The 24,589-nt window shown below is 33.9% G+C and overlaps 1 protein-coding gene across 3 annotated transcripts in view; it reads left to right on the forward strand.

The window, feature by feature from the left end:
* The window catches only part of GPHN (gephyrin), a 740,280-nt gene that overhangs the window by 367,010 nt on the left and 348,681 nt on the right, over positions 1 to 24,589 (forward strand). For all 3 annotated transcript variants that reach the window (XM_007987015.3, XM_073011087.1, XM_073011088.1), the window contains exon 4: positions 494 to 586. In XM_007987015.3, the coding sequence (XP_007985206.1) occupies positions 494 to 586 (93 nt within the window). The remainder of the gene's footprint in view (positions 1 to 493; positions 587 to 24,589) is intronic.

Here is a 24,589-nt window from a genome sequence, read left to right on the forward strand (position 1 = left end):
ATGGAGATCCTAGTTCACTTTGTTACAAACTAGGTGTGTAACTTTGTGAATTATTTCAGCACATTGTACTTCGGTTGCTCATTAGAAAATAAAGAGGCACATCTGCTAAAGACCCTGCCAGCTCCAGAATTTTATGATATGTAATTCTAATCTCTATAACTGTCATAGTAGTGTCTTTTGAATGGCTAAAAAGAACTTCAGATAAGCCATTAATTATAAGCTCTTTATTTACGGTTTTTCTTATGTTTTATTTACTTTCAAGAATTTGATACTTGCATCCTCATTTTCTATAATTAATAAAATAAGTACTCAAAATTTCAGTGCCTTTTGATCAAGAGTGAAACTGTTCCATGAATTGTGCTTAAAAGTTTTCTTACTGGCTGTTGAAAAGAATCTGTGTTTCCTCACTGAATACAAAGTGTCCGAGGACTGGGATGTTTTGAGCAAGCAGGCAAGTTCTTCTGCACATGACTATACTATTGTTTTCTTTCAGGAAACCCTGATAGATTGGTGTGATGAAAAGGAACTTAATTTGATATTAACAACTGGAGGAACAGGGTTTGCACCACGAGATGTCACTCCAGAGGTAAGATGTACATGCCTTTTCATATTCAAGGATTAAACTAATCATGTTTTTTTAAATCCTTTTTACTATATTTATATTATTTTTATAACTTTGCTAGGCATAACAAATAACTTGTAGTTCTAATAATGTGAAAATTTTGCTGTGGATGAATTGTGAAAAATGTTTCTTGACTTTTTTTCTTTGGGCTTAAACTAGAAATGATACAATATGAGGAAGATTAAACTGATCCAGAGGTAATCTGTCATTTGCTTGATGTCAGCCTAATTTTAGGCACATTTCCAAAGGAAGTGATAGCAGAATTCTGATGGTTAGCATGGCATCTGGTCTGATGTGCTTTGTCAATATAATTCTTTTCTTGAGGTACCCTTGTCATTTGTCTAAAATTACAGTAAGATGACTGCAATAGAATATACTGATTTTACAGTACTTTTGTTGAAAAGGGATATATTTTCCGCAATTCTAAATGTGAACAGCATTTAAATGCAGAATTTAATGAGCCCAAAAGTAGAATTAATATCTAGGCTGAAGAACACATGAATCATCTTCAACTTGTTTATATATGGAAAGAAAAATTAGGGAAAGAATGAAGAATAAGCACTATTAACTAATATGGGAGGGGAGTGTATTTTTTCTTTAAGGAAGCCATAAACCACAGTTGTCACCTCAGAGCCATACATAAAATTACATTACCAATTGTGACAGTTTCCTTTACGTCCCCAAACCCCCAACCAAATGTGTTTCTTGGATCAATTTCAACTTAATATTTACTATGTCTTTCTATTTCAAATCAGTACACTATTGTATCTGTTATCTTATTAACATACCACAAGGTACTTTTGCTCTGCATCTATTAAATAATTACTGGCCTTCTTATACTAGTACAGTGGTTTTCAAACTTTATCCTGCATCAAAATCAACTAGAGGACTTATTAAAACACAAATTGCTTGACCCCCAACCCCTAGAGTTTCTGATTCAGTAAAGCTGCAATGGGTCTTGAGAATCTGTATTTCTAACGAGGCCCCAGGTGATGTAGATGTTGTTGTTGTTGGACCATAGACCATACTTTCAGACTTTGAGAACTGCTGCTCTACTATATGAAAATGCAATTTTAAGAAGTATTTTTTTTCTATTCCTCTATATAAAAACCATGGTATATAAACTTTTGATATTATTATAATTAGGGTTTTAAATAAAACAGTTTTGGCTTTTAAAACAATCAAAATCAAGTTGTATTGAGAGGTTAACTTCAAGTGCATAAATGAAGTCATCCTTACACAATTTATTTAGCTTCTGGCTTCTATAGTTAATGGTTCTTTGGCCAAGTTTTACATTTCTTTTATGCTATGACTAACTGAAAAAGTACAATTGGGAAGGAAGCCATCTCCTGCAGAGGTGTGCTTATCTTTTGTTTCTTTGTAAGAACATTGACTACTTACGTTAAGATATGGATTTTTGAAGTTTGGGTGCTGTCTTAAGTGTTTTAGTAAATCACTTTGGATTTACATATGCCTATTTTTTGTGTGATGGTTTGATATTTTCATATTTTTCCATAACAGAAAAATAGAAAAAATTTCACCAGAAAATTCATTCATAACCAAATAACAGTATTATTTTTAATTCCTTGGATAATTCATTGTGGGGAAATAATTTACATCACAAAATGTTTTGTATCCTATGAGGCTTCCAGTTAATACAAAATGGTAGGCTGAAAATTCAAACCTTTGAATTTTGGCTCTGCTACTTACCAACAAGGTGATCACAGATGGAGTGTTTTTACTCACACTTCTGATGCTATTTGGGTTTTTTTACTCGAACCAGCCAATTCTTCAACTTCAACAGATATCAGATGTCCTTCTTTTTATTTCAATTAAGTTGTGACACTACCTACCAGGAATTAGTACTAGACTCCGCAGATTTAAGGGCTCAGTCCACAAGATTGCCTTCACGTCACATGCCAGTGGCAAGTACCAGATCCCCAGGCTACTCAAAATTCTGTCCTACTTGACTACCAAGTCCGCTGGTTCCCATAACCCCCCATTTTCAGATTCACTAATTTGCTAGAATAGGTCCCAAAACTCCTGGAAACACTTTACTTATGCTTACCAGTTTACTATAAAGGATACAATTTAGGAATAGCCAAATCAAGAGATGCACAGGGCAAGGTATAGGGGCAAGAAGGTTCCACCCCCTCTCAGTATTTAGCACCCCTCCAGCACCTTGATGAGTTCATCACTCTGGAAGCTCTCTGAATCCCATTGTTCAAGAGATTTTATAGAGCCCAATCTCCAACCCCACCCCTCAGTGGGTGGAAGTGAAAATTCCTATGTTCTAACAACTTAGACTTTCCAATGACCAGACCAGCCCCATCCTGAGACTATCTAGGCAGGCACCCTAAGTAATCTCATTAGCATAAACTCAGGTGTGATCTGAAGAGGTTTGGGCCTGGCACAGGGGCTCACGCCTGTAATCCCAGCACTTTGAGAGGCCCAGGAGGGTGGATCAGTTGAGGCCAGGAGTTCAAGACAAGCCTGGCCAACAAAGTGGAGACCACGTCTTTACTAAAAGTACAAAGAATTAGCCAGGTGTGGTGGCACACGCCTGTAATCCCAGCTACTCGGGTAGCTAAGGCATGAGAATCACTTGAACCTGAGAGTAGAGGTTGTGGCGAGCAGAGGTCACACCATTGCACTCCAGCCTGGGTGACAGAGGGAGATCCTGTCTCAAAAAAAAAAAGGGAGGCAGGAGGGGGGTGCAAAGGGTTTGTTAGGAATAACAAAAGGCACTCTCTACTCCTATCACTCAGGAAATTCCCAAGGGTTTTATGAGTTCTTTAGTAAGTCAGGAATCAAGAACAAAGACCAAATGTATTTTTCTCCTATACCTCTATTGAGACTAGTTATTTAACCACTCTGTGCCTTAGTTTTCTATAAAGCAAGGGAAATAAAAGCACCTATTTACCACGGTGGCTGTGACTGTTCAATGAGAACTATTCCTGGTATTTTATGTAAGAGTTAATTTATAAGAGTCAAATTTTTTTATTTGTTGCTATGTAACTTTTGTAACCACCAAATGGACACATTTGATAGTTTTTCTTTTTTGTATGTAATACCAAATAGACAACTATAGCCTTTTACTTGATTTAAGGTATGTCCATGAAATCTTTAGAATCTTGTTAACTTATTTCTTAATTTTGATAGGGTAAGCTTCATATTTGATCTCTTCCATCTCTATATTATATAAATCACAAATCTTGAATTTCTGCTGTTCTAGTATCTGGGTTTTTTTTCTTTTCTTTTTTTGGTACTACTAGTTGACAAGTGTCTGTTTCCATGGTATTGTATATTTCATTATTCAGAAATTGAGCAGTATTTTATTCTTAAAGTTTTTCAGTTATTTGAAAACTATTGAGGTGCTCTTATATTCATATATACCTATAGCAGCTACATAGGTAAAATTATATTAGGGGTTTCTTAAATGGATTTAAAGTATACATAAATATGTCTTCTCTAATATCTGTTTTTGAAAAGAAGCAATTTACCTGATTGTGAATAACTTGATCTTTAATAGATTCACTTCATATTTTATATGTATATATAAATACATGTGATATGAATATGGCAAAAGTTTGTAGCACTCATGGGCTATTAAATAATACCAATAAAATAAATAATAAATAAGCAAACATAAAATCAATATAGGCCCATTAAAAAGTAATTCTACTAATTTCCCTTTTACTTTACACCCTAGAGTAGTTGCAGTTCTAATAATATCTAACATATAATATTGATGTATCAGATAGGAATTTAGAAGTATAATTCTGTACCTGAATTATATAGTAGTTTGTCTGTTTTGATAGTTGGATCTAAAGAGAAGAAGCTGCTTCTAGACACATTTACCTATATTATATACATCAGGATTGCAAATATTTTTTAATGAGGTCAGAAGTTATTGGTAGAAAGCACAAATACTAATTTGATAAAAGTAAAACAATGTAAAACTTCTCCCTTAAAAATCCTAATGTTTTATAGTCGATAATTGTCAGTAATTATCTTAATCTGTAAAGCACAAAGGAAAATTGTTTGTGGGATGTGTGTGTTGTAAGAAAAAAAAAATGAAGGATGAAAATGATGAATACGATGAATGAAAAAAAAAATCCAAAGATTTTGTCAATGGGTATGAACTCTAGATAAAATGAAAAATTTAATCAACAGATTTCCCTCTAGGTCTATTAAAAATGAGAATAGAATATCAAGTATAGTAAAGTTTATCTTCTTTATTACATATTTTATAGGAATAGGGCTATCAGAATTGAATTTCCTAAATTATGAATTTAACATTTTTAGGCCCTGCATCATAGAATATGGTTCATCTGATACTTGCATGCCTTCTAGCCTTCTGCCTGCCTGTAAATATGAGATGCTATCAAAACGTACATATAAAATCATGACAGTTCTCACTCATCAACTTTTTAGAATTTTGTTTTGATAATAAAAAAAATGGTTTTTAATAATAGATTGCTTGTTTTTTTTCCTTTTTTTTTTTTTTTTTTTTGAGACAGAGTCTCACTCTGTCACCTAGGCTGGAGTGCAGTGGCATGATCTCAGCTCACTGCAACCTCCACCTTCCAGGTTCAAGCAATTCTCGTGCCTCAGCCTCCTGAGTAGCTGGAATTACAGACGTGCACCACCAAGCCCAGCTAATATTTATATTTTTAGTAGAGACAGGGTTTCACCACATTGGCCAGGATGGTCTCAAACTGCTGACCTCAAGTGATCTGCCCACTTGAGCCTCCCCAAGTGCCGAGATTACAGGCATGAACCACCGTGCCTGGCCAGATTGCATTTTTTTCTGATCTGATAAAGGTTGGATAATTCATTGTCACTAGTGAAATATTCGTAATTATAAAGTTCCATAGATCGTAAAACTCATTTCTATACAAAGTATTATCCCTTTATGTCCCATTATTACTTCAAAGCAATGTATGTCCAAAAAAGGTATTATTACATAAAGGATCTTTTATCATTCTTAAAAAATAAAAGTTTAGTTATAGACATATAAGCAAGGTGAAGTGAGGGCCCTTTAGACATAAATGCATAAATTCTAGAAGAGCTAAAAGATTAAGAAATATTAACAAAAGAATATCTCTATGCTTATTTTAAAAGTGTTTGATAATATAGTAATTTAGAAAATGTTAAACTGTTAAATATTTAAAAGGCACAAAATAACTTTCAGTACTTTTAGAGCACTAAGCTGTATTGAATTAAGGGTTGTATGCTAATATATTATTTTGATCATAGGTTAAAGAGTTAAATAAAAGCCTAGCATACATGTATGTCTTGTCCACTTGCTCATTCGTGAAGCTTTTGTTTTTAATTCTCAATATGTGTTCAGTGCCATGCTTGGTACTGAAGTTAAAAAATGGGTGAGACTTTCACAGGAGTAAGCAATGTGGCCCACGAGCCAAATCCAGCCTGTCACCTTTTTTTGCATGTCCAGGAAGCTAAGAATAGATTTTACATTTTTAAATGGGTGAAAAAATCAAAAGGAGAGTAATATTTGTGAGGTGAAAAATTATTTGGAATTTGAATTTTAGGGTCTATAAATGAAGATTTATTAGAACAAAGCTACACTTATTTATGTATTGTCTATGGCTAAAATAGCAGAGTTGAGAAGTTGTAAACAAGATCATATACCCTATAAAGCCTGACATATTTATCATCTGATGCTTTGCAGAAAAGGCTGTCCACCCCTGGCCTGTTGGATGACAGCAAGTCATCTTTACTCACATTTTTTTATTTTCTGACTTTTACCTTTGGTTCTTTAGTAATCCGAATAATGTTAGGTTTCCTTCCTTATATTTTTAATTTTAGGTGGAGCAAAGAAAAAATGCTTTTCTACCATATTGAAGTGTATTGCCCCATTGTCTCAACAGACAATACAGCATAACAAAAATAAAATATCCCTTATTCTAAGTAATATATAGAATTCTGCACTTTAAAAATTAATAAAATGAATTTGTTATACATTAAGTAAAATCTCACTCTTAAAAATAATTTTAAACTGACAAAAAATAGTTTTAAACTGACATTCTTAGAAATGCCTCATAACAAAAGTATGCTGATATAATTGATGATTATGAAATAATCAAACAAAAGAAGAAATAGCAAAAATACCAGGAAACTATAAATTTGACATAAGGAATATTTATTTAAAAGGGTTCTTATGCCAGGCGCGGTGGCTCAAGTCTGTAATCCCAGCAGTTTGGGAGGCCGAGACGGGCGGATCACGAGGTCAGGAGATCGACACCATCCTGGCTAACACGGTGAAACCCCGTCTCTACTAAAAAATACAAAAAACTAGCCGGGCGTGGTGGCGGACGCCTGTAGTCCCAGCTACTCGGGAGGCTGAGGCAGGAGAATGGCGTGAACCCGGGAGGCGGAGCTTGCAGTGAACTGAGATCCGGCCACTGCACTCCAGTCTGGGCGACAGAGCGAGACTCCATCTCAAAAAAAAAAAAGGGTTCTTATAACTGTTTCATTATGGAAGTGAAGAGGCATCAGACAAAGTGACCAATGCTGAAAGAGGGAAAATACTACAAAATGGTACCAAAGAAACCTGACCTAGGAAAAGACTCTGAATTTTAGAAGGTATATTCTGTTTATAGGCTACTTTTAGGTTTCTTTGGGGCAGATAAATATCTAAGCTTTTCTACAAATTTTTTTCACTTAGGTTATTAGATTTTTTTCATGAAAATGTCAGTTTTCTAATACAAATTGAAGAGAGTTATAAAAATTGTTTTATAAACAATTTGTTGAAATGTATGTGTGTCATAATTTTGAGTGTTTGTTTACTATAAGACAGGTATTATGTTATGCAGTCATTAGTCATTTTTCTTTCTTACATTGTAATGCTTCAAAAATAAGAACACTGTATAAGCACTGGGAAGAAGAAAAAATTGACCTAAGTTACTAACAACATATTAATGATTTTCAGTTTGTTACTCCTGTGAAAGATAGTGAGAATTTACATTTAATAACCACCTAAAAGTTAATATTGGCCATTTTAACAATCAGAAAACACTCTCCTACAGAAGCATAGCAAAAAACACCATATTTAATCATTTGTTTTTGATAGAAAATTTGATTTTGTTTTGAGTAAAATAAAATACCTGTTATACATGGTAAGGCTAAAATTAATCATATTGAACTAGGATTTTGACTATCTTAAAATTGTTCTATGCAAATAGGAAAATTAATATTAAATTGCTTACAAAGCAGAATACTAGAAACCCTTATACCTGAAGTATTTAAAACTGAATTTAATAAAATGTTCCATTCCTCTATGGTCAGATTTGATGGTTATATTTGATCCCATTTTAAGGAGCTCATCGTAATTTTATGAAATAGGTCCCATGTCATATCTTCATATAAACATGTTGGCATGCAATAGGATATAGTGGAAAAGGCTTACACTACAGAGTCAGATTCCTAAATTTGAATATTAGTGCTACTACTTACTAACTATGAAACTTAAGGCAAGTTGACCTGTTCAAATCTGTTTTCTCATCTGCTAAATTAGCTGATGCCTACCTACCTCTCAAAATTGTTGATTCTAATAATAAACATAGTCAATAATAAAAACACATATAGCAATTACTATGTGCAAGGAACTCTTTTAAGCATATGTTAACTCATTTAGTCTTCAAAACAACCATACAAGGCTGGGTGTGGTGGCTCATGCCTATAATCCCAGCCCTTTGGGAGGCCGAGGCGGTGGATCACTTGAGGTCAGGATTTTGAGACCAGCCTGGCCAACACGGTGAAACTCGTGTCTACTAAAATACAAAAAAATTAGCCAGGCATGTTGTTGCGTGCCTGCGGTCCCAGCTACCCAGGAGGCCGAATCACGAGAATTACTTGAACCCAGGAGGCGGAAGTTGCAGTGAGCAAAGATGGGGCCACCTGGGTGACAGAGTGAGACCCTGTCTTAATAAATAAATAAATAAATAAATAAATAAATAAATAAATAAATAATATATGTATAAGGCAGGTACTATTTATTGTTAGCTCTGCCTTAAAGATGCAGAAACTGTGACACAGATTGATTCATTGACTTGCCCAAGATTTTTCAAGTAGTAAATGGCAATAAATGTGTGTAAAAGGATCTAACATAATGCCTGTAATCTTTGTAGATGCTCAGTATTCGTTCTTTTTCTTCCTCATTTAATTAACAGTACTACCTATTATCTCTAATTAGATATGGTAGCCCCAAATCCTTTTGCTACTAACCATTGTGTTTCTAATAGCTATTGTTAACTACAAACATAACAGGTGGATATGTCTTAAAAATAAGGACTTGTCTTGAAACAGCCAGATATGTGAAAAAATAGCTTTTTAGCAATAGCCCACTGTATATCTGGGGTTATAATTATTTTTATATTGTCCACTGAAAGCAGAATTTTTTTTTTCAGATCATAGGCACACTTAGTACCTTCCTGTTTGGTAAGAACAGCATTCATTGTCTTTGTTCAATGTAACAAATATTTATGAAGCACCTTGGGCTTTATCGAACCTAAAGCTGAAGTACATATACTCCTAAAATAGTCACATGACAATTCAAGACAGTATAAACCTGGTACCAGAAATATTCAGCCAATTCAGGCAAAAAGATTTATTCAAAGAGAAAGATTAAAAGTGAGCTTGAGTAATCAGTAAAATTTTTATAAAATTTAAGCTAAAATTGAGTGGGATTCAGGTTTTGAAAGAGGAAGACATTATGGTAGGAGTAAAGAAGAAGGAAAATGTTGAGCAAGGCACAGAGAAATACAAACATAAAATCTTTCTGGCTAAAACAGAGAATTCACTTTACATAGAAGGATGAATACACTAGACCTACATTATTTTATTTCTTTCAGACTGGCTAGGGAGGGAGCAAATATAGAAATGAGAGATTTACTATATTAGTCTGTTCTCACATCGCTAATAAAGACATACCCAAGACTGGATAATTTGTAAAAGAAAGAGGCTTAATTGACTCACAGTTCAGCAGGGTGTGGTAGGCCTTAGGAAACTTACAGTCATGGTGGAAGTTGAAGCAAACGTGTCCTTCTTTACATGGTGGCAGCAAGTAGAAGTGCAGAGCCACAGGGGGAAAGGCCCCTTATAAAACCATCAGATCTCAAGAGAACTCACTATCATGAGAACCATGAGAAAAGTATGAGGGTAACTGCCCCATGATTAAATTATTAATACCTCCTGCTGAGTCCCTCCCATTACACATAGGGATTATGGGAATTACAATTCAAGACCAGATTTGGGTGGGGACACAGCCAAACCATATCACTGTCCTTATTCAAAGATTCCTTGGAAACCAGAACTCATAAGTCTACTATCAGTCAGTATAGACAGTAAAATCATGCTTTCAGGACTTTCTTAGACTCTTTTTTGAATCAGCATTTATTCAATTGCATATGAATACATTCCTCAGTAGGACTAACTTTATTCTTTTTGGAGTTTGTTTTTATGCCCTGGTTAAAACAGAAAAAAAAAAAAGTTTTGATTTAATCTGCGAACATAGTAACTGTCTATCTATTTATTTATTTATCAAATTTAAATTACTGAAAGGCACCAAATTCCAATTTTGTTGATTTGTTGTTTGGAAACCTTTTCAATCAATATTTCCCTTAGAATCAAGAATCAAGACAATCAAGGAATATCTTATCGTAGATTTTGTCAGTGCTATATCTCTAGTTAGCTTAGCATTTGTATAAAATTACAAACTTTATAATAGTAGAGAAATCATAGTATCTCAGAATTTGAAGAGAACAAAGACCATCATGTTCAAAGCCCTAGCATGCCCTTTTCATCATTCCAGCCTGAACATTTCAATCATCACTTCTTCTATCGAAGAGTTCATTATTTAGACAACTCTAGTTGTTTGAAAGTCTAAATATATCAAACTGAAATCTGTCACCTTATAATTTCTACCCACTTGTCCTAATTCTGCTCTTGGCTGTGCTCAAAAGAAGGTTAATTCCTCCTTTACATGACATTTCTGATATTTGAAAAGAAATGTTACGATTCTCCTTAAGTCTACTTACTTTTGGATTATTTTTGCATTTAATATTTCCACCAGGCACAGACTTGCCCAAAATATACATTCTCTATTTTTTATGCATGAAAAAATAAAAGCTCCATAGTAAAATGGTACCAGTATAAAAATTATAGGTACAAAATTAGACCATTTAGATAAATAATTAGAGCAATAATTGACTTTGCATTTAAGACTGTTAAGTTGAAAGGGTCCTATTCCACATAGTAGCACTAAAGAGGGAAGAGTACATTGTTCCTTGAGGTCAGAATTTTTGCAATTTTGAGAATAAGGCAAAAACAAAAATTTCCTATGTGAAGAACCCACAAATAAAAATTAGATATTCAGTTTCCTTTAAATATATGTCCTAATTGTATACCTACTCTATGTCAGAATATGCACTCAGCTTTTATGGGGCCCTATGAATAAGAGAGATCATATGTTAAATAAACATATAAGCAAGTGTACATGCAAGTGTTGGTAAGTTCTGTTTCTAATTACAGTTCTAACTAGAAAAATAGTGTTGCCCATATAACCTTTTATGGAGTAGCATAACAGACTGGTTAATTCTGCTCCATAATGGGCATAGAAATAATAAAAGTAATATGGTGGTTAAGAGCACAGACTATTTGGGTTTGAATCTTAGATCCACCTGTTATTAGTGTGCAACCCCATATAATTTACTTAACTTTAAAAACCTGTTTTCTTATGTGTAAAATGAAGATAGTAAGAGTACTTGCCTCATAGAGTAGTTATATTATGTAAATAATATAAGCAAGGCACTAAAAACAATATTTCCTTGTGATATAAATCTTTGCTATTGTTATCTACAATATATTTAGAAAGAGCTTTAGCTTTAAAAATAAGTAAGTGATGGTTGAATAAATACTATAAGAATTATTCTCTGTAAGAAAAAATCAAACAGGGTAGGACCTAAAGTACACAATAGTATAGTTGTGGAAAAGGGAAAAGAAATACCAAAGAGGACTTGTTAAATCCTTATTTTAGCTTGAATTTATCAGTAATAATATCTTGAAATCACCTTTCTAGTTCACCCTTCCAAATCTACTCTTGTGAAATAAAAAGAGGCTAGCATACCAGAATACTTTGGTTTTGCAAAATGAGTGCTAAGAAATTAACAATTAAAATATAAATAAATATTTTGCAGATATATTAGTAAAATGCTAAAAGTATATTTATCTAGAGACATAGTCTAAGGAAGGGAGATTTCAGGATATTCCTTTCTTTACTACTCTCTGGAATCAGGAATATGGATTTCTATCTCTATATATTAGGTGCCCATCTCTGAAATGGACTTACTGTTGCTTTTCACATAAAATGTAGTAAGATGACAACAAATGAGTACTTTATGTCTGTCAAGTGCTATGAACTTCTCAGAATAATATCACTGAATTAGAAGGGAAGAATATTCGTAACTTTGTTGTTACTGCCTGCCATAAAAGGCATCTGATAGGGACTCAGAAAGTAGATTCAGGCAACAAAGTAAACAGTTTGAATTATTCTAATAATTTTACCAGTATTGGAACTTGGAACTGCTACTAAAATATGAAGGACAAATGTCCACTGGATGTAGTAACCATTTTAGATAATTATTAATGGAACACAGATGAGAAGTAGCAGAAAGGATCCAAGTTCCTTCAAAAGATGCTGAAAAGAAAGAAGCAGTAAACCTCTCTTGTGTGTACAGTTTGAAGATGATGGTTGTCAGTGTCACTGAATGAGCAAGACCAAAAGCCAAAGGCAACAGTGTGGAAGAAGCAGTCCATCATGCTGGAAGAACTAACTGATATACAAAAAAATAAAGTATACCTCTCTGTGAAGAATGAAGATAACATTATAGCCATGAGTGCCACTTGGATAATTTAAGTGTCTTCCCCCTCAGCTTCTTCACTCCTTTCTATAAGCTGTATTGCAGCAAATAACATAATGTCCTTGTGTGGAAAAATCCTCAGGCTAAACCTTTATGGAAAGAAAAGCTAGGTCAATTTTGATTAGGAGGTGCTTCTGAATGCAGTTTTACAAAATTTTTTAAATACTCTTTTTTACAAAATGGAGGTATTTAAACCAGAGAGAATATAATTGTTAGTTTTGAATATTGTATAACTCTAATGGAGTCTTATTATAATGTGTCAATTGTCTGCTATGATTCAAGATTACATTGTATAGGCAAACCCATTATAATGAGATCACTTTAATAACCCCATTGATGGGATTCAAAAGAAATTCATATTATGCTAATTTCCAACTATTGTTAGGGTATGTATTTAGAAGTTTGGTTAATTATGTGATACTTTGATATAAGTTCCCTTTATGGGCCCTATTTACTTCCTTTTTCATTCTCTCCCATTTTGCCATTTTTAAGACTTATTGGTATTGTACTTTGTCCCTTCAAGATGGGGCTGCTCTCTGGGGTAGATAGATGAATGAATATCACCCTCTTTAATAAATAATATTTAGAGGAATGAGAGGCTACTTGTATATAATATTGAAAGCAGGCCAGGTGTGGTGGCTCATACCTGTAATCCCAGCACTATGGGAGGTCGAGGTGGGCAGATCACCTGAGGTCAGGAGTTTGAGACCAGCCTGGCCAACATGGTGAAACCTCATCTCCACTAAAAACAGAAAAATTAGCCAGGCATGATTACATGCCCCTGTAATCCCGTCTACTCAGGAGGCTGAGGGAGGGGAATCATTTGTACTCGGGAGGTGGAGATTGCAGTGAGCCGAGATCGCACCACTGCACTCCAGCCTGGGTAACAGAGCAAGACACTGTCTCAAAAATAAAATAAAAAATAAAATTAATAATAATAATAATATTGAAAGCAAATCCTAGTATAAGTATACATTCCCCCAAACATTTACCATGGGCAATAGTAGCAACAATATTAACAGTAAATTCTAGTGTATCATTGCTCAAAGTTTAGTTATTACTCTTTGCCTTCTAGATATAAAATACTATAGGACAGGGGTCAGCAAACTTATTTAAAAGGGCCAGATGGTAAATTTTTTAGATTTTGTAGGCATATGGTCTCTGTCAAAATTACCCAACTCTGCCAGACCTGTAGCACAAAGGCAGCCACAGATGATATAAATAAATGAGCCTGGCTGTGCTCTAACAAAACTTTATTATGGGCACTGAATTTAGATTTCATGTATTTCCATGTGTCATGAAATACTGTTCTTCCTTTGATTATCTCTTGAATCGTTAAAAAATACAAAGATCACTTGTAGATTGCAGGCCATACAAAAAAAAAAAAAATGAAAACAGGAAATGGGCAGGATTTGGCCCTGGGGCTGTAGTTTGCCAACCCTGTTATAGAACATTCCTGTTCTATAGTGCACTAGCATCTGCTCTGTTAATCTAAAAGCTCATAGTATGTGAGCTTTCAGAAGAATACTCTGAAAATTTGAGACTGAGAGAGGAAGCCCCATAAGAAGTTAATGCTTCGTGGACTCAAATATGTACTTAAAGCCTACAAGATATAGGTAGAGATATAGATATAGATATAGATATAGATATAGATATAGATATAGATATAGATATATACATGCCAGGCACTGTTTCAGATGTTGAGATAGAGCAATGAGCTAGTAAGTCAAAAGTTCCTACCTTTATGGAATTTACATTTTAGTAAGAGGATACAAACTATTAAAAAAACAAGTAAACTGTATAGTACTGGAGATAGTAAGTGCTATGTGTAAAAATTAACCAGGGAGGGAGGATAGTAGCCCAGGCGGGAAAGAGGGTTATAATTTTAAATAGGGTCATCCATTATGGAAGGCCTCATTGATAAGATGACATTTGAACAAAGACCTAAAGGAGGAGAAAGAGGAAGCCATGGATCATCTGGAACCTGAATGCCACCCTTAGTGTAATAGAGTAGAAGCATGGCATGAACTGACATATTTTAATGTAGAAACAAGTTAGGAGACTATTAAAATAATCCGGGTGGAAAATGACAGTGGCTTAGACCAATGATAGAGGTGGAGGTAGTGAGAAGTAGATTATTGATATATTTTGAAGGGAGAGGTAAACAGATAGAATAAGATAAAGAGAGAAGTCAGGTATAAGACCTGACTTGGGAATTAGAAGGATGTAGTTTCCATTTAATGAAATGGAGACTATGGGAAAAGTAGGTTTGAGGGGGAAGATCAAGAATTTTACTTTGGTTATGGAAATGTGAACTTCCTTTAAATATTCAAGTAGAGATACTGAATTGCAATTAGATATTAGGTATATGAGGCTGAGCACAGTGGCTCACACCTGTAATCCCAGCACTTTGGGAGGTTGAAGTGGGCGGATCACATGAGGTAAGGAGTTCAAGACCAGCCTAGACAACCAGGTGAAACTCTGTCTCTACTAAAAGAAAAGAAAAGAAAAGAAAAGAAAAGAAAAGAAAAGAAAAGAAAAGAAAAGAAAAAAGCCAGATGTGGTGGTGCACGCCTGTAATCCCAGCTACTTAGGAGGCTGAGGCAGGAAAATTGCCTGAACCCAGGAGGGAGAGGTTTGCAGTGAGCTGAGATTGCATCACTGTACTCCAGCCTGGGCGACAGAGTGAGACTCCTTCCCCCTGCCCCCCAAAAAAGTAGATATTAGGTATATGTATCTAGACTTCAGTAGGAAAATCTGGGCTAGAAATATTATTTTTGGAGTCATCAACATATAAATGGAATCCACGACAATTGATGAGATCACCAAGATATTTACTGATATTACTATTTGTTGATTGACATTACTGCCCCTGATTGTTTCTCATCCACTTTCAAAGAGGTAGGTAGTTTCTAGTAATCTGTCCCCTCTGCTCATTCACAAAGAGTGGAAGGGATCCCACTGAATTAGAAGCCCGACCTACACAGGAAGTACCATTAGTTGACCATCTTCCCATTTTGCCATGGTGTAAACATAAGAGTGAATTTTTCCAAGTACCTCCTTGCTGGAAACTGTTTGCATTGGAGGTAAGTGTGAAAGGGGAGGTTGTGGGGAATGATGGGGTGAGGGCTTCCTAAACCTTTCCCATAACTCAGAAATGGTTTCATTCTGAGGAAGGGAGAAGGTTCAGGCTGGTTCTTATTTCCCTGAACCAGTTCATATAGCCCTAAATTTGACCTGCTTTCCTCAAACTGGGAGTCAGAAATCCCTTTTCTCTTCTGTTTTTCTGCTGCAGAAATTCCCAACATTCCCATTTTGTGGGCTCCAGAAAGGGGTAAGCGAAGACTTCAATCCCAGCCAATCATTTTCAGATTAATAATTTTTAGTGTTTTGGTTTCTTTTATCATCATAAAAAATGCTTGGACCCATTTTTCACATCTGTTTAATTTCTTTGTGGATTGCTATGTATCTATGTTCTAGGGTCATTCTGTATCCCTGGGCAATAGAGTTCAGATCCATCTGCTATTTCCATTTGTGTGCTGTTCTCTTGTGGATTCTCATTTGCAGTTTATTGATTACTGTATCCTAGATGGAAGACACCCAGTTCAGGGGACTGCCTCACTCTCAATCTCATCTTTTCCTGAATGGTGTTTTATTCCTCTGCTGAAAGCTTGTTATTACCCTATACAACTGCTTCTGATGATCTGTCATTGTTTCTCTACCGTTCTGTCTTCCTGCTTGATTGCCTTTGGTTTTTGTCTCTCCTTTTTGCCTCACTTCACTCATCTGCTGAATGATTTGCATTCTTTACTCACTGGTACTTTGTCCATCAGCAAATGGCCTGGTACTGCCGTATCCATCTGCCATTTTAGCATTTTAGACTGCCCAGCATTATCTATCTGCTCCCCTACAATTCCCCTATACTATGGCCTAACAAGTGCTACGCCATCTGCCTGCCTGATCTTGCCCTGCCCAATCTATACCTGTAACACTGTAAGTAGGTGAGATTGTTTAGCATTTCTGCTATCATCTACACTTGCCTTGTGCCACTGAGTTAGACTGCTGACTGAGTTTGCGCGACTGTTGGCCTCCTCTTCCTATTTGCTGCCTGTGGCTGCCCCATTAATTTATTTGAGACATTGCAATCATCTCCTATGTACTTGCAACTTGCTGATTGGCCTGTGTTGCCTCCTTTATAGTTTGCTGCATTTAAAAAATCACTGGCATTGCTCCTCTGTTGTCTTGTAACCCTGATCATATTTTATTTCCAATAAAAGTTTTACCTACATATTGTCCAAACATCTTAGAAATAGGAAAATGCTTTGCTATTTAACAGCCCAGTCCAGTTTGCTCCTAAAGTGACTTTTTAAACTCACCACCACCTGTCCTTTCTGCTTTTTTGTACAACTCCACATTCTTCTCTTTACATAAGAATATATATTTTTAAAAATCATCATCTTTGCTTAAGTTTTCTTTTCACATCATATATTATGTACATTTATTTCTCATGTATGAGATCTTTCAATAATTTTCCATATACTAAAATTATTTCTTAATTTATTTTTCCTAAATTTTCCAGGGTTTTATAAGGACAAGTTACTCCTATTAATTTTATTCTTTTTAATAAGACCAGAAGATTTTTTTGCAACTTTAAAAGTATCATCTCTAAAAATAATAAATTTAATTATCTTATAATTCTTTGTAGTTCAGATTAAAGTAGCTTTCTGCTCTGCCCTGTTTTTTCCTTTGAGAATATCATTTCTCAGCTTCCTCATAGTTTACATAATACCAGTTCTTTAGAGATCCTTTAGATGTATTTATCTTCCTTCCTTTTAAACTCTTTTCTTGTATGTTGGGTAAACCTTTGAAATTGATATTTTCTCGTTATTGTATTTGCAAAGTACTTGGCATCTAAAAATAACTTGCAACATAACATTATTTGCACTGTAAACCTTATAGTCTTAATAGCTTTTATCTAAATGAAAGCTCAAATACAAGAACCAAAGAATAATTTTGGTGAAATTTGCAAGAGTCTAAGGAGATGTAAAGTGGAGTATGTATGTGTGCCTGCACATGTGTATATAGAGATTTGAAGTGTTTTATGTGTGTATCTACAACATCATTGTGCTCAAAGTGTGGAAAATGCTGAGTATCCATATTACATTTTATTTTTACAAAAAAATCTAAAGAGGTGATAGATTTAGGGATATGGAAAAAGTATGGATGGGTTTTTATTTTCTTTTAATAATATAGATAAAATTTGTCAGTGTGAAGAAAAGGATGCTCTAGGAAAGTTAAGAAAATCATTTCAGTAGCTTTTTAAAATTTTGATAAAATACAAACATAAAATTTACCATTTTAACCAATTTTAAGTGTACAATTCAGTGATATTAGCACATTCACAGTTTTGTGCAACTATCACCACTGTTTCTAGAACTTTTTTTTATCATTCCACATAGAAACTCTGTACCCATTAGATAAAAATTCCCCATTCCTCTCTCCCCCAACCCCTGGTAAACTCTAATTTATTTTCTGTCTTTATAAATTTGCCTATTCTAGATACCTCATATAAGTGGAATCATACAAGTTTTGTCTTTCAGTGTCAAGCTTATTTCACTTAGCAAAATGTTTTCAAGGTTCATTTATATTATATAATGTATTAGAATTTCATCCTTTTTTAACTCTAATTAATATTCCATTGTATGTATATACCACAACTTGTTTATCAGTTCACCTGTTGGTGGATACTGGGTTGTTTTCAGATTTTAACTTTTATAAATAATGCTCCTACAAACACTGGTGTGCAAGTATCTGTTTTTCTTTCGGTTATATAACTAGAAATGGATTCAATAGCATTTAATACTTTTGTCCATGAAAAAATTAAATTAATAGCAAAGAGATCAGGGAGAAACCACATAATTTATATGAAAGATTAATAAGTCCAAGATATTATATTAGGAACAGAAGAAATTATAAACTTTTAGAAAGGCTACAGAAGGCCAAATGATAAAATTTAGAAGACTATATTCTATAAATGAAAGGGAGAATGAAGTTAAAATAACACAGATCTTGGATGATTGCAAGATAACAAAAATGATTCTGAAGAAAGTTAAATTTAAAAAAAAATAACCAACTTAAGGACAGTATGATGGCACATCTTTGAAATGGAATAATGTGGGCTTTTATAGAGGAGAGAGGTAGGCATTTGAAAGGCAGAATTTAAATGAAGATGACTAAGATGAGGGAACCAGGTCATGTTTAGAGGAACCAGAAATGGGAACAGGAATTCATTTCAATCCAGAGATCCTTCATCCTGTATACTCAGCCTCCTACCACTCATAGACATTTTTCTAAAAAGATTCCTAGGCTCAAACCCGAGATTCCAATTCAGTAGGTTTGGAATTTGGTTTAGGTAATGTGCAAATACATGCCTGTGTGTGTGTGTGTGTGTGTGTGTGTGTATGCACGTGTGTCTCTGTGTGTGTTTTAATCCACTGATGAAACACTGTACTCTGTACCATAGTGTCCTAGACCTTATAAGAATTAAATAAGTTAAAGAGAATTGGCCCTTGTCTTCAAGCAGTTTAAAACTGCAGTAGTTAAAATAATGATGGACTTAGGAAAGAAGGCTTTCAATCTGTTAGGTGATAAGTTCTCATTTGTTAATTCAACAATTTTAGGGTGGTGATTTTTATACACTCTATCAACTGAGGTTCCTCATCTAAGCTATCAAACACAGAAAATGGTTTGACTATCTTCTCAATTATCCTAAGGGTGGCACACCAGCTAGTACCATTCTATATGCGTGAGAGAGAAGTTAATTCACTAGATACAAAAATTCTCTCAGAACCTTTTAAGAAAGGTTGGGTAATCTGTAGTCTGCTAGGAATATGTGACACAAAAACATAAAACTTTGCTCTTAAGAGGCTCACATTCCAGGAGAGGGGAAAAGACATTTAACAAAAAATGCATTTTTAATATCAGCCGCACAATTTTGTTCTTTTCATCTAATGGTCTGAGGGAAATGTTCAAAGTCAGAGTGGCTGTATATAAGGAAATCCTTTCACCTCTTCTAAGCATTATTGATTCAGGAAGAAGAATGTAATAAGAATGATAAATTCTGTATTACAGCTTTTCATAGCTGAAGGATGCTGGCAGTAACTTAAATGTCAATAGGAATCTCTTTAATTTTAAAGCCTAAGAGCATTCAGTGGCAGGTTAGTGATTTCATTGATACCTATTAATAAACAACAGTAACTAAAACCAGGTTTATTAGTTTCATAGTGAAGAGTAGAAAATGGCTATAGGTAAGTAGATAACTAATGTCCAATAGTCTGTTCTTGAATGTAATTGAAAGCACAGTGAGAGATTTTTTGCCCCCGAAGTACAACTCTTATACCAATAATGAAAATGTTCAGGAATTTAATTTATTCTCACTATCAATTAAAACTCACTAAAATTCCTGGTGTCAGAAGGTTCAGTCATATTCATTAGTTTTTCTTATGGATTTAATTATTTCTGAACTATAAATTTATTTGTCCTCCCTGTACTGATGTGTGCATTTAAACTTGAGAGCAGTTAGCTTTCATTCCTATTACTGAGTACTTCACACTGATTCCTTTAGGATAAACTTTACTAACACATTTTTCTTTCTTCCTTCCAATTTTTTACCAAACTTTATTTTAACAGCACAGCTATGAGAAGGTCAAGGTTGTCATGTCAACAGAAAAGCACTGCAATAGAAATTACGACCAGATTAGCTTGTTTTCTTAGCAATAATGAACAATTTTAAAAGATTTTGCTTAGCCTGCATTCATTCTGAAAAACATTTCAAAGCAGAAAAAGCAGATTATGCAGATATTTTAATAATGTGGAATAAAGGAAAATATAAGAGTAACATAATTTTATGAAACTCATTTTATTAATAATAAATATACTTTTTCTTGTCTTATGATCTCTGAACTCCTATTTTATTTTGAGGAAACTGAATTTAAAATAGAGTGCTATAATGTGTTTCCTTTGTGTGAAAGTTAATCTGAGAAGACAATACGTCTATCTCATTCTTACTAGGCTTCAAGTCCTTTATATCTAATAACAAGAAAATTATCTGAATTAGGCAACTACTGTCTAACAAATCATCTATTTTTTCTTTTACTTTTTTATTTTCTCCACTGAATGACAGCAGAATGTATTCAAGACCTTGCAAAGGATATGGTTGAAGACGTAGCTTCCTTATATAAACATTTTGTGAAGGTGTCCATAAAATGAAGTGAAACTTTTGTGAAATTTCACTTTTTTGATTTTGAATATGGATAATAACAGTAGCAGGCACTAATAATCAGTCTCCTAGTTTCTCAATTTCTTTTTCCCCCATTTGCCCTCCTACCATCAAATACTTCAGTGTTGCTGGCAGAAGCTAACTCCTGGCACAAGAAGTCAGGTAGGTGAGAAAGAGATCACTGGGGGAAAGTAAATTGCCCCAGAAAGACAGACTTTTTGGTACAAAGATCCTTTATTCACACGTAACAGTCTTTAATTTTATGAACATCAAAATCAATACCTGAAAAGTTCACTAGTTAGATATTTGGAAGTTTTTAAAATACAAGCCACCACGAGACTTTTTGCATTTGACTTAGAATGCTTTTTAGATTTCTTATAATATTTAGTAATTATGAAGAAATTTAGTTTTTTTTACTTATATCAGCAACATAAAAACTGCTCGAATTTGATTCCTTACATGTTCAGGAATCAATTTTTCTTTGGTTTATTCATAGCCATAGTAGTACATGTATATTTACTTTGCAATCAAAGGTAGTAATTGCCTTACAGAGATCTTAAGCAGAGGTCCTCAAAGAAAATACTATATCTCTTATAAGTTAAATTATTTCTCATCCAATGCTTTCTTATCAAAATTAAGATAGACTCTGTGAAGGGGATAAAATATGAAGTCTGTTTAGATATCCTGCTTCTCATGAAGGTTAGTAACTACATGGTAAGGCTAAAGACCATCTGTAAAAAGCTTCTCTTTTACCAACAAGAAAACTGGTTTTCAAATTTCCATACTTTCCAGTTAGTGTTAAAATATTAGGAGTACACCATTTTGCATATTATATGTGTTCAACCACAGCATAAAATGACCTTTTTATTGTGAAATGGGTATTCAAACCATATTTTAATAGAAAAATATATGGTCATTTAGGAAAAGGAAAAGATGACGTTCATCTTTTTAATAATAGAGTTTTAAATAACTCTTTTTTTACTGAACATGGAAATAATACGTGTTTTTTGCAAAAAAAAAAAAAGAATTTGGTGAAAATATAGCAAAGTAAAATGAAGTTAATAAAAACACTAATAATCTGAATCCACAATTATTACCTAAGACTAATACATTAATTTGTCCAACTGGGAGCACATCATATATACTGGTTTATAGCTTGGTTTTCTTAGTAGTATCACCCCAATTATTATAATAATTACTAAAATGTGTAGTACACTTACTGTGTGCCATGTATTTTTATAAGTACTTTGTATATCTACAATATTTATTTGTATATTTAATCTACACAACAAGCCTACAGAATAGGTAGGTACCACTTATTGATAAGAAAATTACATTTAGAAAGATTAAATGATTGAATAAATTGACCTAGATATAGCAAAAGATGATAGAACTAGAATTTGAACTAGGTAGTCTTTACTCCAGATCCCTTGCTCTTAGGCACTCTCCTTTTCAGATAATGTAATCTTTTTCTTCATTTAATAACTGTTCTACAAAAAACTGGGATTTGTCAATCACTGAAAAATATTAAAAACCTATGAATAATTTAATTTTGCTATCATTAAACATTTAGGTTATTTCCTATTTTCTGTCACATTCTCTTTGTATAAATTATTATGTATACTTCTGATGATCACTTTAGAAATATTTCCATAAAAGAGAATAACTCACTCAAAATTGTGAAGTCTCATATTACATATCACTAAATGACCCTCTTAGAATATGTACAAATTTATATATTTGTACTATCAGTTTATGAGATTGTATTTCCATTAATCATTATTAATCTTACGAATCTGGTAGGTGAAAAATTGTATTTTTATTGGCATGTTGTAGAATATTAATTTTTAATCTTACCAATCTGGTAGATGAAAAATTGTATTTTTGTTGGCATTTATAGAAGAGTTAGATTAAACACTGTTCTTGAATTTATTCAGTTTTGTTTCTCCTTTTATAAACTGCCTGGGTTTTTTGTTTTGTTTTGTTTTTGGCTCAGTAGCTGTTCTTAAATACTGATTCTAACCACAAAGAGGACTGTAAAGAATTGGTTGTCAAGAAATAATTTTGGTAAAGTCAAATTTATGTTTTGGCTGTATCATTTTGACACAGAAACCATTCATTTTCTCATTTCTCAAACTCCAGTGACATACTAGTACTCAATTATTTTATCACTCATGCTCTTAACAACACAGATCAAGCCAAAAACTATATCCTGAATCAAAGGCATGAAGTTAATAAAATACAACCACATTTCTTTCTAATAAGTTAGTTTTTCCCTTTGTGAGATTTTTTTCATAGCTGATGCATGATAGTTTATATTCTAGCTATCCTTTTCTTATGTAATGTTCACTGTTAAATAATTTACAGATAGAAACTTATTGAACTTCAGTAATTTAGAACTAATGGTCTATTCATAGATATAAGCCCTGGAAAATAATGTATAATTAGGACATTTAATACACTGAGCTACTATTAGCAGTCATTTTAAAAAATACCAAATATAAACTTTTACACAATTATTTTGCTTGGCAAACTCATTTTTCTATATAGGAATTCCAAAGGAGACCTTATTCTAGCGTGCAATTAATATGAATTATATCTGATTATCTAGATACTGAAACCATTTTATAAACTTCTCTGACATGTAGAGCTCAACTTCCTCTTTAAGTGTTCAAGAGAACCTATTTTTTTTAGTTGCTTATAATATGCAAACCATTTCAGAACCCAGAGTTTTTTGGTAAGTGAATTAACATGTGGTTTGTATTTTTACATGGAAACTATATGTATAAATGGTTTTCAACCAGGATAAATTTTGGTTCCCCAGGGGACATTTGCAATGCCTGGTGACATTTTTGGTTGTTACAGTTGGAGGGTGCCTAGTGATATCGGGTGGGTAGAGCCCAAGGATACTGCTAAACATCCTGTAGTGCATGGGACAGTCCCTACAACAAAGAATTATCTGACCCAAAATGTTAATGCAGAGATTGGAAAAACCCTCATGACATAATATCATTGAGTACGCACTAACTGCCAGGTTGTGCTGGAGGCTGCGGGTACATGGGTAGAAAGTTATGATCTTACCGGTTAGGAAAGTTACATTTCATTGTGAAACAGAAAGATCTATATTTTTTAAATGATAATTTAAATGATAATGAGATTTTAAAAATGATATTATATTAACATATAATAATGTTATATAGGCCGGGCGCGGTGGCTCAAGCCTGTAATCCCAGCACTTTGGGAGGCCGAGACGGGCGGATCACGAGGTCAGGAGATCGAGACCATCCTGGCTAACACGGTGAAACCCCGTCTCTACTAAAAAAAAAAATACAAAAAACTAGCCGGGCGAGGTGGCGGGCGCCTGTAGTCCCAGCTACTCGGGAGTCTTGAGGCAGGAGAATGGCGTAAACCCGGGAGGCGGAGCTTGCAGTGAGCTGAGATCCGGCCACTGCAGTCCAGCCCGGGCTACAGAGCAAGACTCCGTCTCAAAAAAAAATAATAATAATAATAATGTTATATAATTGTTATGTTAATATAATAACATTTTGTTATAAGAATATGTAATTATTGTGCTGCGGTAATTTTATGTGTGATAAGTATATGACATATTTAGGAACAAAAATTCTACCTGAGGGACTTACTTAGTTTTTGGAAACTTTCAAAGAAGTGACAAGTGATATTGGCACTGTGTTTGTTGTTGTTGTTGTTATTCCTTACCTTTTATTTAATTTACAAAAAAAAAAA

This window comes from Chlorocebus sabaeus, chromosome 24 (assembly GCF_047675955.1).
Source record: "Chlorocebus sabaeus isolate Y175 chromosome 24, mChlSab1.0.hap1, whole genome shotgun sequence".
Taxonomy (NCBI): Eukaryota; Metazoa; Chordata; class Mammalia; order Primates; family Cercopithecidae; genus Chlorocebus; species Chlorocebus sabaeus.